At 49.4% G+C, this 12,934-nt stretch overlaps 1 protein-coding gene across 1 annotated transcript in view; it reads left to right on the top strand.

Annotated features, from left to right (window-relative positions):
- Positions 1-12,309, top strand: part of DNAH2 (dynein axonemal heavy chain 2) — a 98,294-nt gene extending 85,985 nt beyond the window's left edge. The window contains exons 71-85 of the mRNA XM_069483320.1: positions 77-276; positions 1,652-1,778; positions 3,595-3,781; positions 3,972-4,120; positions 4,261-4,444; positions 4,662-4,852; positions 9,443-9,634; positions 9,797-9,981; positions 10,185-10,413; positions 10,493-10,644; positions 10,758-10,872; positions 11,359-11,535; positions 11,633-11,707; positions 11,865-12,015; positions 12,155-12,309. Of these exons, the coding sequence (XP_069339421.1) occupies positions 77-276; positions 1,652-1,778; positions 3,595-3,781; positions 3,972-4,120; positions 4,261-4,444; positions 4,662-4,852; positions 9,443-9,634; positions 9,797-9,981; positions 10,185-10,413; positions 10,493-10,644; positions 10,758-10,872; positions 11,359-11,535; positions 11,633-11,707; positions 11,865-12,015; positions 12,155-12,309 (2,469 nt within the window). The remainder of the gene's footprint in view (positions 1-76; positions 277-1,651; positions 1,779-3,594; positions 3,782-3,971; positions 4,121-4,260; positions 4,445-4,661; positions 4,853-9,442; positions 9,635-9,796; positions 9,982-10,184; positions 10,414-10,492; positions 10,645-10,757; positions 10,873-11,358; positions 11,536-11,632; positions 11,708-11,864; positions 12,016-12,154) is intronic.
- The last annotated feature ends 625 nt before the right edge of the window (positions 12,310-12,934 follow it).

The raw sequence follows: 12,934 nt of genomic DNA on the forward strand, positions 1-12,934 counted from the left end.
GCTTGAGGCCCCTTCCCCGGCCCCCTGCTCCGTGCCATGCCCCTCTGTGGCCTGACCCTGATCCCCACCCCCACAGGCTTACCGCCCGTGTGCACAGCGGGCGTCGGTCCTGTTTTTTGTGCTCAACGACATGGGCTGCATCGACCCCATGTACCAGTTCTCGCTGGATGCCTACATCAGCCTCTTCATCCTCAGCATTGACAAGAGCCATCGCAGCAACAAGCTGGAGGACCGCATCGACTACCTGAATGACTACCACACCTACGCCGTCTACAGGTGCCTCCCCACGCTGGCTCCAGTGCCACTCTTCTGGCCTCTTCTACCTTGGTGCTTTCCTGTGCCACCATTCTCGGCCACTGCCCTCCTCTCCACGGATCGTCCTGAGTGGCTTGTCCACTCTCAGGGCTGAGCCATCCCCTGTGGGCCAATTTCTTCCCGGTCTATCTTCAGCACTGCCTTGAGCATTGGATTTGCACACACAAGTGCAGCACACCAGCACTTCTCAAATGTGAATGTGCACGTAAAGCCCTGGCGATCTTACTAAATACAGGTTAAGGCTCAGTAGGTCTAGGGTGGGGCCTGAGATTCTGCACCTCTAAGAAGCTCCCAGCTGCCACCACTGCTCCTGGCCCATGGGTGACATTTTGAGCAGCAAGGTACTTGGCTTCTCTACCTGGACATCCCATGGACCTCTCAAGTTCAACTTGTTTCAGATCAGACTCATTATCTCCCCTTTTCCTTCAGGGTCCTCATCCCTGAATGGCACCAACACCTACCGCCCAGTCACCCAGGCCAGACACGGGGAGTTATCCTCGGCCCTTCCCTTTCATGTCAGTCACCAGGTTTTGCTCATGAGTATTCCGCAAACCGTTCCCTCCCGGTTCCCCCCACTGCTACCACAGTGCTTCATTTCAGGCCTTCGTGAGCTTTTTTCCCCAGGCTGCACGATGGTCTCCTGCAGGTCTTGCTCTAACTGTCCCTCTTGATCTATCCTGCAGCCACCTGCGTGGGCAAACCTGACCACGTCACTCCCTGGCTCCAGCTTGTCCGTGGTTATCTTGTCCCCAGTGGCCACAAATCGCTCCCTTGCCTTGGCCTCCCCTTTCCGACCTTGCACCATGTGTCTGGGCAGCCCTAACCGCCCCTCATGCCAGGCCCGCCTCACGCCCCTGCTTCTGCTTGTGCTGGGATGTCCCTGCCTCTCCCACATCGCTCAGAAACTCTGCTTCCCCTCAGCAACTTCCTCACAGACTTTCCCTGCGTTCCCTGCACACCACGGCCACCTCGTCATAGGACTCAGCCCGTCGTCTCATAACCGATGGCCTCTCTGTCTGTCCTCCCAGAAGCTATGGCTCGTTTGTCTTTGTGTCTTAAGGGCCCAGAGAGTGGTGGCAAAACAGTAGGGGAATAACCACGGTTTGTTTTTCTAATGGAACTGAATGACTGATTACAACTGAATTCTGGGAAAATCCCATCTTCTCTCTAGGCCTGGATTCTTGGCTGTTTCCAGGAGGTTTGGATTAGAGGCTGAGTAAGGTCCTTCTCTGTAAGTTTCTGTGATAGCATGATCTCCACTCAGGGAGCATCCGTGTTGGGTGTCCCACCCCCACTTCGTCCTGCCTTGTCCATCCTCCCCATACCCTTCTCCCAGGTACACCTGCCGCACCCTTTTTGAGCGCCACAAGCTACTGTTCAGTTTTCACATGTGTGCCAAAATCCTGGAGACTTCTGGCAAGCTCAACATGGACGAGTACAATTTCTTTCTACGTGGGGGTGTGGTGAGTCGGGCAGAGGGCACATCCCCGTTTGGGGCAGTCGGGTTGGGGATGAGATGAGGGCAAGTGTGATGAGGACTCCAGACCCACAGGGTCAAGCCCAAGACTTCAGCGAGCGAGCCAAGAAGAACCATGCAGCATCAGGTGCATGATGAACTCCCAGGGGCTGGGGGGTGACTTGCCATGCATGCCCTTGCACACAGCACAGGCTGGGCTTTGGGGCATCTCTCACTTGTGACCCACCAATGGGCATGGTCTTGCCATTTTTTTATTGGCTCTCAAACCACCCCTTTCCCAGCCTGGGTTCCATAGTCAGCATCACAATCTCTCCCTCAGTCACCTTGACCCCTTTTCCCTCCCACTTTGTGTTGCATTTGCTCGTCAAAACTACTACTCTCTCCAGCCTGAGCAAGAGCAACGCTCCTGTCTTTACAACAAATAGAAAAATTAGCTGGACATGGTGGAGCGCACCTGTAGTCCCAGCTACTCGGGAGGCTGAGGCAGGAGGATCCCTTGAGCCCAGGAGTTTGAGGTTGCTGTGAGCTATGATGATGCCACTGCACTCTAACCAGGGTAACAGAGTGAGACTCCAAAAACAAACCAAAAAACAAAACAAAAAAACCCTACCACTCTGGCTGGATCCATCTCTTCTTCCCCTGTCCCTGTGTGGCCCATGCAGCTGAGCATGGCTGAAGGAAAACACTCACTGGACTCAGACTGGATTCACTCTAAACCCATGATCACGAATCTCACCGTGCTGCATTCTCCTGGGCTAGTCATTCTCCCACCCTCCTGGACAACGTGTTCTTTCCTTTTGCCATCTTCGCTTGACCTCTCATCTGGATTTTAGCAATAGCCTTCCAATGCCCCCCACCCCAAACTCTCAACACAGCAACCAGAGAGGTCCTTTTAAAATAGACCCCATTTTGACAGGCATCCATCCTGTTGTCTCCCACTTCCCAGCCCCTCACTCCACTCCAGCTGCCCAGGCCTTATTGCCCTCCTCAAACACTATGGCATGTCGTACCCCAGGGCCTTTGCACCGGCTGTGCCTCCTGCTGCAAAGTTATTCCCTGGGTGGACACTCAGCTCTCTCTGTAGCCTTCTTCACAGATCACCTCAGAGAGACCTCCTTCATCTGATGTTCCATCCTCAAACCACCCCCCACACTCCCAATCTCCCTTACCCTTCTCAGATTATTCTATTTTTCCATGGCACTTCCATCTTTAATATACTAGATAATTTACTTATTTATTATGTTTTTGGTTCATGACTGCCCATGGGTTCATAATCCCATGTTGGAAAATAAGCTCCTCTAGGGCAGAGATATTTGTCCATTTTGTTCAGTAATTCATCCAAAAGGATGAAAACACATAGTTATGAACAAGAAATATTTGTTAAAAAGAATGAATAAATGGGAGGAATAAGTGAAGGAATAAATGAATGAGTGAACCAAGGGTTTGTGCCTCTGGGAAGGGCCACGCTACCAATTGAAGTCATTAGGCTGGAGACTTTATTACCAAGCAACCACCAGAGGGCGCCAGCTTCCTAAATTTTGAACTGTGATGGCCCACGGAGTGTCTGAGCCCTAGACCCAGGTTACTCCCCAGGAAAGGTGGATTCCGATCCATTTCGGACTCCTGTGTTCATCTCTTCACTCTGCTTCATGCAAGACCCATCTTGGCTTTCTCACCCTAAAAAAAGAAAGGAAGGATGGAAGGATGGAAGGAAGGAAGGGTGGGAGGGAAGTAGAGAGAAAATAACTCTTCTTTTGAGATGTTCTCAGTCAATCCCTTTCTCCTCTCTCCTTCCCCCCAAGGTCCTGGACCGGGAGGGCCAAATGGATAATCCATGTACTAGTTGGCTCGCAGATGCCTACTGGGATAACATCACAGAGCTAGACAAACTGACCAACTTCCACGGTCTCATGAACTCCTTTGAACAGTATCCTCGTGACTGGCACCTGTGGTATACCAATGCTGCCCCGGAGAAGGTGATGCTGCCAGGTACCCAGGCATCTGAGCCCCCCTTGCTCTCCTTCCCTCCATCCAGCCCAAGTGTTTGCCCTTCCAGTGCTCCTCATCCCCTCCCCTAGCTGGCACCTGCCTCCTGGCCCAGGGGGCATTCCTGGTAGGTGCCCCTGTGTTTAGATTCTCTGCTCTTCCAGATTCTCTCCCTGCAATTACTCATCCCCAGGTGAGTGGGAAAATGCCTGCAATGAAATGCAACGGATGCTGATAGTTCGCTCTCTGCGCCAGGACCGGGTAGCATTCTGCGTTACTTCTTTCATCGTCACTAACCTTGGCTCCCGCTTCATTGAGCCGCCTGTGCTAAACATGAAGTCGGTCAGTGGCTTGGCTTCCTTGCCCACACCACCCCTGGGTTCTTCCTGCCTCCCTCGTTCTGTTTTGGTGTCCTCAATCTCTCTCTCTCCCACTTGGGTTATGTGGCCTTCTGCCTGAGGCCACACCGGTGCTTCCGGCAGGTGATGGAGGATTCAACCCCACGATCCCCGCTCGTGTTCATCCTGTCCCCAGGCGTGGACCCCACCAGTGCCCTGCTCCAGCTGGCAGAGCACACAGGCATGGCCCAGCGCTTCCACGCCCTGTCCTTGGGCCAGGGCCAGGCCCCCATCGCGGCTCGGCTCCTCCGAGATGGTGTGATTCAGGGTCGGTGTCCATCTTTTTTTTCACCACTACCCTCGGCCTTGGGTCCCCTCCCCAGAACCTCCTACCCCAGTCACACTACTGGAACTGCACCTCCCACTTCTCCAGAAGGCCCCAGGAGTAGCAGACCTGAGTACTGGACCCCACCACCACCAGGTGGAAAGTGTGGGACAGGTAGGGCTTAGGGAATGAGCCTCATTGACTCGGCGTCTCCTTGCAGGACACTGGGTGTTCCTGGCAAACTGCCACCTGTCACTGTCTTGGATGCCTAATCTGGACAAGCTGGTGGAGCAGCTGCAGGTGGAAGATCCTCACCCTTCCTTCCGCCTCTGGCTCAGCTCTAGCCCCCACCCCGACTTCCCTATCTCAATCTTGCAGGCCAGCATCAAGATGACCACAGAGCCACCAAAGGTATGTGGCTGTAGAGAGCCAGCATCACCCCAAGCCAGCTGGTCTACCTTTCTTCCTGCTAGCACCAGAGCACGGCCTTAACCTTAACCACAACATGACTTTGTTTGATTTTATTGCCCTCTGAAAAATTCCACCTCATTTCTCTCCTCTTTGTGCCAAACCCCAAGAACATAATAGTAACATCTGACATTTCTTGAGTGATTACCATGTGCCAGACACTGTTCTAAGCTCTTTACATATATTAACTCATTTAATACACACACACAGGCCAGTGGCTCATACCTGTAATCTCAGCACTTTGGGAGGCTGAGGCAGGAGGATCACTTAAGCCCAGGAGTTCAAGACCAGCCTGGGCAACATAGTGAGAACCTATCTCAACAAAAAATCTAAAAATTAGCCAGGCATGGTAGCATGCACCTGTAGTCCCAGCTACTTGGGAGAATGAGGCGGGAAGATTGCTTGAGCTCAGGAGTTTGAGGTTGCAGTGAGCTATGATCACACCCACTGTGCTTTGGCATAGGCAATAGGGCGAGACCCTGTGTTTTTTTTTTTAAAATCACACCCACATACACACCTGTCAGGTGAGTACTATTACACCCTATTTTACAGATAGGAAACTGAGGCACAGGAAGTAACTGAGTATTCTAGAGTCAGAGTTTGGGTAGTTGGCTTCCCAAATTCATTCTTCTACACCGAGGAAACTTCCTGCCTCCTTAGCCTTCTCTTACATTCTCTTCCTAATGTCACACTTCTCAGCTTCTTTCTCCTTCCTTCCCTCCAACTCTGCTGAAATTTTTTATTTCCAATATTACAAGCTCATCATTGAATGCCATCATACCGATCTTTAAAATCCACGATGTCACTGCGCCTCACCCACTCAGCCCTGCTTAAACTATTTTAGTAGCCTTTCATTTCTCCTAGTCGAAATCAAAATCCTTTTTGCTCACCCTGTGAAAAACACAGGGGCCAGTATACAGTAGGTATTTAGCAAATAAGTACCATTTCAGTGTATGTGTGGGAGCCTTTCCTCATTCTTAATCCTCCTTGACTACTTTGGGGCAGTTGGCACAGTCAACTGTCCCTCTCCCTGGCTTCCCTGACACATCACTGCTGTTTCTCCCTCTGTCTTTGACATACCACGTATCACGTCTGTGTCTCCTTCTCTTTGCCTGTGGCCAGATCTCAGGACTTAGTCCTCGACCTCCAACTTTTCTCATTCTCCATTTACTCCTTTCACAACTTGACGAGGAAATTATCCTTTCCATGATATCAACTCCAAGCCCCATCTCTGTCCCCAGTACCAAACTGGGTTCCAGCTCTGAATTGCCTGTGATCGCAAAGCACTGCTGCTCGGCCGCCAGCACCCTACACTCCGCCTCTCACAGCCCCTCGCTTCATTTTGGTTAATGGCACAATGTGATTTTTAAAAAAATATGTTTAAAGTTGATTTTTATTTTCCTTTATTTTTTCTGCCAACACAAATATTCTGTGCCCCTTTTTAAAATGTCAGATAGTTCAGAAATCTGTTACCAGTGTAACAGATTTTTTTTTCTGCATTTTTTTTAAGAGCTTTTCTTTTACTTCTAAGAGAGGTATGTGCCCTGGCAGCTAGATGGTCCTTTGTTGCTTGAGCATCCTGTGATGGGAGGAGGTGTGTAAGTTTGGAGATAGGTGCTATTTAGGTCTGCATGATAAAAGAGAGAGGCAGTGGCCGGGCACAGAGGCTTATGCCTGTGATCTTAGCACTTTGTGAAGCTGAGGCAGGACGATGATCGCTTGAGGCCAGGAGTTCAAGACCAGCCTGGACAACACAGTGAGACCCTGTCTCTACAAAAAATAAAAAACTTAGCCTGGCAGGGTGGCTCGTACCTGTAGTCTCAGCTACTGGGGAAGCTGAGGCAGGAGGATCCCTTGAGCCCAGGAGTTCAAGGCTGTAGTGAGCTATGATTGCACCACTGCACTCTGGCCTGGGTGACAGAGCGAGGCTCCCTCTCAAAAAAAAAAAAAAAAAAAAAGTGAGGCAGTGATGAATCTGAGGGGAAATCTAGGAGGAGGAAGATCGGAGAGATGGCTCTGCAATGGGGAGGGTCCAAAGGGAAGAGGGCCCTTAGTCGTGGCTCAGCTCAGGACAGGCTTCTCTGAAGAGCTGCCTGCTGGAAATGCACATCCTCCCCACCATCCGCCAAACCTGCAGTCAAAGAAGAAAGTTCAGGGTGTACTTGGTAGAACTGAATTTCTTTTGGAAGTTGACAAAGAGGCCAATATTTTAAAATATTTTATTTGGAAATAATTTTAAACTTACAGAAAAGTTGTAAGAATAAGTGTAAAAGGTTTGATCCTAAGAACAGGATATTCTATATAATTGCACTGCAGTTGCCACCTTCAATTAATTTAACATTGATACAATATTTTTTTATCTAATTTATTATACATATTCCAATTTTGTCAAATAGCCCAATAATGTCCTTTAAAAATTTTTTCCCCACACAAGATCCATTCTAGGATCAGGTATTGCAATGTTTTTGTCCTGTGAAAGAGGCCAATTTTTGCATCAGGATATACAAAGTCAACTCAAATAGTTAAGGAGACAGAGGTTCATTTGAGTTTTACTTCAAACAAGAAAGTTCCCATAATGACAGCCCCCAGTTGCCAGTTTGGGGTATAGCCCTGGGGTATATTGCTGAATCACTTCCTGCTTTCTAGTCTTTTTTAAAAAATTAGATTTTAAGTAGATACAAAAGAATATTTAGGCTGGGCATGGTGGCTCAGGCCTGTAATCCCAGCACTTTGGGAGGCTGAGGAGGGAGGATCACTTGAGCCCAGGAGTTTGAGACCAACCTGGGCAACATAGCAAGACTCTCATCTCTACAAATGAAAAAAAAAGAATATTTATTAAATATATGTAAGATATAAAGGATCATGATTCAACGAATGCCTGTGTGCCTATCATCCTTTTAAGAAAGATTAGCATTGTCTTTGAAGTCCTGGTGTGCTTCCTCCCAATCTCATCGCCTTCCCTCCTCACTCAGAGGAAGCCACTATTGTGAATTCTGAATGTGCCATTTTATTTTCTTTATAATTTTAACACAAAAGTTTGTATCACTAATGCAATCATGCTACATAAATTTCTCTGCGACTTGCTTTTTTCATTCAACATGATGTGCCTGACATTCATTCATACTGTTCTTCATGTTTCATAGTTCTTCATACATTCCAGATCCTAATCCTTTGTCAAGTAGGAGAACATTGAGAACATCATGGCTGGGAGGGTCAAAAGTGGGGGGACAGTTATGTGTTTTGTGGTTTGTCTTTTCTCTTTTATGTTATTTTTTGGTGAATAGAAATTCTTAATTTTTAAAAGGTTTTATGATCTTTTATTCTCCAACATAGATTTTAGAATTAGCTTGTCAAGTTTCACAAAAAAAAAAAAATTGGATTGATCAATTTGGGGAAAATTGGCAACTTTAGGACAAGAAACCTCCCAATCCATGAGCATACCATCTCTCTCCATTTATTCTTTATTTCAATGAAGTTTTGTAATTTTCCCTTAAAGATGTGTACATCTTAATTAGATTTATTCTTAGATACTTCACATGTTTTGATATTATAAATGGCATTGTAAAAAAAATCACATTTTATTTTTGTTACTGCTATCCGATATTCTTACTTCAAGTTTTTTACTAGTCCATCCCATTGATCATAGATAAGTCTTCTTAAAACATTGTTTCAAAATACCACTGTCCCACTCAAGAGAGAGCATGGCTCTGTGTCCGTGATGCTAGTGAATCAAGTCCAAATGGCTCCAACTATTAATACTACTCTTCTTATTGCCTCTCCATCTGTACATGATCCTTCTTTTCCCACCTGAGGACTCGCACTTGACTTGAGCCAGGCTCATCCCCTCACTTATTTTCTCCATTGTGTCTTTATTCCTTCAATTCCTTCCAGCTCCGGGAAACCAAGACCCTTCTCTCAAGTCTAGTCATGTCCTTCCCATTTATAAGACTTAGTCCAAATTCCAACTTGTTCATGAAAACTGATAGAGCCAATCACGTAGAATGTTCCTCCTTGATAATATACTATGGCCTTTTTAATCGACACTGAACCTTTGCGCATAATTCTGCCACTTTTGTCAATTAATAGTTGCAAGTATATACTTTGTTCATATTTTCTGCCACTCCCCAATTGGGTTGGCCTATCCATTGAGAAAATCATGGCTGAGAGGATCAAAAGAGGGGGGACAGGTTGGTCTGATGGTAGTGGGTTATCAGAACTTACTAACATTAGCGTCACTAACGTTGGTATACAACCTCCCACTGCTAAATTTGACTGGCTTAACAAAAGTGGGGGGACAAGAAGGTAGGCCTGCCCCTAGCCCATACAGTGCCTGTGTGTCTGAACTAGATGAAGGGACCTAGCCTCGTGAATGAGTGCATATCTTGGCATGTAGATCAAGGGCTAGAGTTCGGCTTCCACTTACCCCTTCTGCCAGTGCCTTTGTGCAGTGAACAGCCTCCACATCTGTACATGGTGGTGCTAGAGGCAGGGCTGAGTATGCTACATGGCAACTGTGCACTTCATTGTCCCCAGGGCCTAAAGGCCAACATGACACGTCTTTACCAACTGATGACAGAACCACAGTTTTCCCGCTGCTCCAAACCTGCCAAATATAAGAAGCTGCTGTTTGCACTCTGCTTCTTCCACTCTGTATTACTCGAACGCAAAAAGTTCCTGCAGCTTGGCTGGAATATTATCTACGGCTTCAATGACTCTGACTTTGAGGTTTGTACTAACCAGGGGTCCTCATTCCAGCCCTCTTTCCTTATACTTGCTGCCCCTGGCTCCCCCTATCTGTTCACAGAAAGCCTGCGTTAAAGCTCCATTGGAAGAGTTCCTGCCCTAACTATGTGGAGGGGTGGGGACTTGGGTTGGGACCATTCACAGGTGTCAGAGAACTTGCTGAGCCTCTATCTGGATGAGTATGAGGAAACACCGTGGGATGCACTCAAGTACCTCATTGCTGGCGTCAACTACGGTGGACATGTCACAGATGACTGGGACCGGCGCCTGCTTATCACCTACATCAATGACTATTTCTGTGACCAGTCTCTATCAACTCCCTCCTACCGGTGAGGGGCAGGTGGCACTAAGCAAGGAGCCAGAGGACACAAGCAGAGAAAATGAGATTGGGAGAAGACAGTTTGTGGGACTGGGAGTGGGGAGCAAGAGCAGGGAGTTGGACAGATGAGACATGCATAAGGACTGGGGTCTTGGCTGGGCATTGAAGCCCAAGACCCCACAACATGGCGATAATTATACTGTGGTTCCCCAGGTTGTCAGTACTAGAGACTTACTTTATCCCCAAGGATGGGAGCCTGGCCTCCTACAAGGAATACATCAGCTTATTGCCTGGCATGGATCCCCCTGAGGCCTTTGGTCAGCACCCCAATGCCGATGTGGCCTCCCAGATCACAGAAGCACGAACTCTCTTTGAGACTCTGCTTTCCCTGCAACCCCAGATTACACCCATCAGGGCTGGAGGCCAGACCCGGGAAGAGAAGGCAAGAAGAGACACATCTGGGGTGGGGGTGGGGAGTGATGAGGAAGAGAGGGTGACACTCACAGCTCCTACCTCCGCAGGTCCTTGAGTTGGCTGCGGATGTGAAGCAGAAGATCCCTGAAATGATCGACTATGAGGGAACCCGAAAACTGTTGGCTCTCGACCCCTCCCCGCTCAATGTGGTCCTTCTGCAGGAGATCCAGAGATACAACAAGCTGATGCAGACCATCCTGTAAGATGCAGGGGCTCTGTGGAATGTGGGAGGGGCAGGGAAGGGCCTTCATCCCCTGGCAGGATGACTTTTCCAGGCCCACGGTCTCTAACCCTCCACCTCATCCTGTTCAGATTCTCACTGACAGACCTAGAGAAAGGCATCCAGGGCCTCATCGTCATGTCTACAAGTCTGGAAGAGATTTTCAATTGCATCTTTGATGCCCACGTTCCTCCACTGTGGGGAAAGGTAAGGTTACACCACTGTTGATCCTACTGCAATCATGAGATCTCTTCTTACCCCTGTGACACCCAATCTCCTGGTTCCAGGGAGGCATGTACAGACTGCAGAGAGCCTGGGCATTGAAGCCAGATGGGTTCAAGGTTGAAATCTGGCTCTCTGACTCTGCACAACTTACTAACTTAGAGACTTACTCAGGGCAGGTTACTAACCCTTCCAAGAATGTTTCAAAGATTCCCAGTACTGTACACAACACTCAGTAGGTGCTTCATTAATGATAACTGGTTAATATAACTGTTGCCATTGTTATTAATAAATAGGTGCCATCTTATGCTTCTTTCCTGGGAGTTGGCTTATGGAGAGCTTTGCCCACCCGTAGGTGGGTAACAGGGGCTGACACCACATAGTTTTCTCACATTTGCTCTAGGTGCTCAAAATAAGGATTTGAATGCATGATGAAATGAATGAGTAAACACTAACTGCCCCCTCTTCCAGGCATATCCCTCACAAAAGCCACTGGCTGCATGGACCCGGGACTTGGCCATGCGTGTGGAGCAGTTTGAGCTGTGGGCCAGCCGTGCCCGGCCACCTGTGATCTTCTGGCTGTCTGGTTTCACCTTTCCCACGGGCTTCCTCACTGCTGTGCTGCAGTCTTCAGCTCGCCAAAACAATGTGAGCAATGTGGAAAGTGTGAAGCGGGATGGATGTTGAGAACATGTATTTGCCCTCCTCTTTGGGGTCCTCCCTTACTCTCACCTTCAACCCCCAGATTTCAGTGGACAGCCTCTCCTGGGAGTTTATCGTTTCCACTGTGGATGACAGCAACCTAGTGTATCCACCCAAGGTGGGAACCAGAATGTGCTTGGGGCTCTGAGCAAAACAGGGTGCTGGGATGCAAAAGTGGAAATAATCAGATGAGAAGGGAGGAGAGAGGTGGCAGGTCGGGGTGCTGGCAACTAAGAGTCTAGCCTTCCCCCAAACCTGCCCCCATTTCTCCCCAGGATGGTGTCTGGGTTCGGGGCCTGTACCTGGAGGGTGCAGGCTGGGACCGGAAGAACTCCTGCTTGGTGGAGGCAGAGCCCATGCAGCTTGTCTGCCTCATGCCCACGATCCACTTCCGGCCTGCAGAGAGCCGCAAGAAGAGCGCTAAGGGTGGGTCAGCTCCCCCAGACCTGTCTGTCCCATCCCTACTCTGGATCCTAACCTATCCATCCTCTGCTCCAGCCCCCTCCACACTCGCTCCTTCCCTGCTCTCACACAGGGATCTGACTCCTTGTCTCCTTTCCCCCAGGCATGTACTCCTGCCCCTGCTATTACTATCCCAACCGGGCAGGCAGCTCAGACCGAGCCTCCTTTGTCATCGGCATCGACCTCCGATCTGGGGCCATGACATCCGATCACTGGATCAAGAGAGGAACTGCTCTACTCATGAGCTTGGACAGCTGAGGAGGCCTCCTCTTTTTTTCCGCTTAACAGAGGGTCGAGGCCTCTAGGAACTGAGGCTGATAATGCACCTGGATTGAGGGTGGACGTCTCTCAGGCTTTGACCTTGGCTGAATTTGGCGTGTGATGGGGCCCTGGAGACACCTAGTTGTGCTAGCCATAAAAGTGGAAGAGTTGTATTGGAGCTCAGAGCAGTAAAACTCGCGCCCACAAGCCCTAAGTGTCTCAGTGGAGTAGTGGGGGGTTGGGGAGGGAGAAATCCCAGGTCTTACAGAGTATGACAGCTATTAGTGCGCTAATACCACGCCGGGAAAGGAGCAAAGGAAGAGGGGCGGCCTTGAGAGGAAAGGAGGCGTGGCCTTGAGCGAATGGGCAGGGCGCCGGGGCCTAAAGAGGGTGTGGCTAAATCTCGGGGCCGGACTTGAGTGGGTGGGGCGGGGCTTACTTTAGAAGGGCGCGTGATCCAAATGGAATAGGGGTTTGGTCAGGCAGGGATCAGGGCTGAATCCTTACACTGCACCCTGTACCCTGCACCCCGCGCCCGGCATCCTAACCAACACCGGCTCTGAGGCTAGCGGTACCGGCAGAAGGCGGGGCGGAGCGGCAGAAAGCGACTTCAGCGCAAGGA

The sequence above is a fragment of the Eulemur rufifrons genome, chromosome 9, assembly GCF_041146395.1.
Source record: "Eulemur rufifrons isolate Redbay chromosome 9, OSU_ERuf_1, whole genome shotgun sequence".
NCBI lineage: Eukaryota > Metazoa > Chordata > Mammalia > Primates > Lemuridae > Eulemur > Eulemur rufifrons.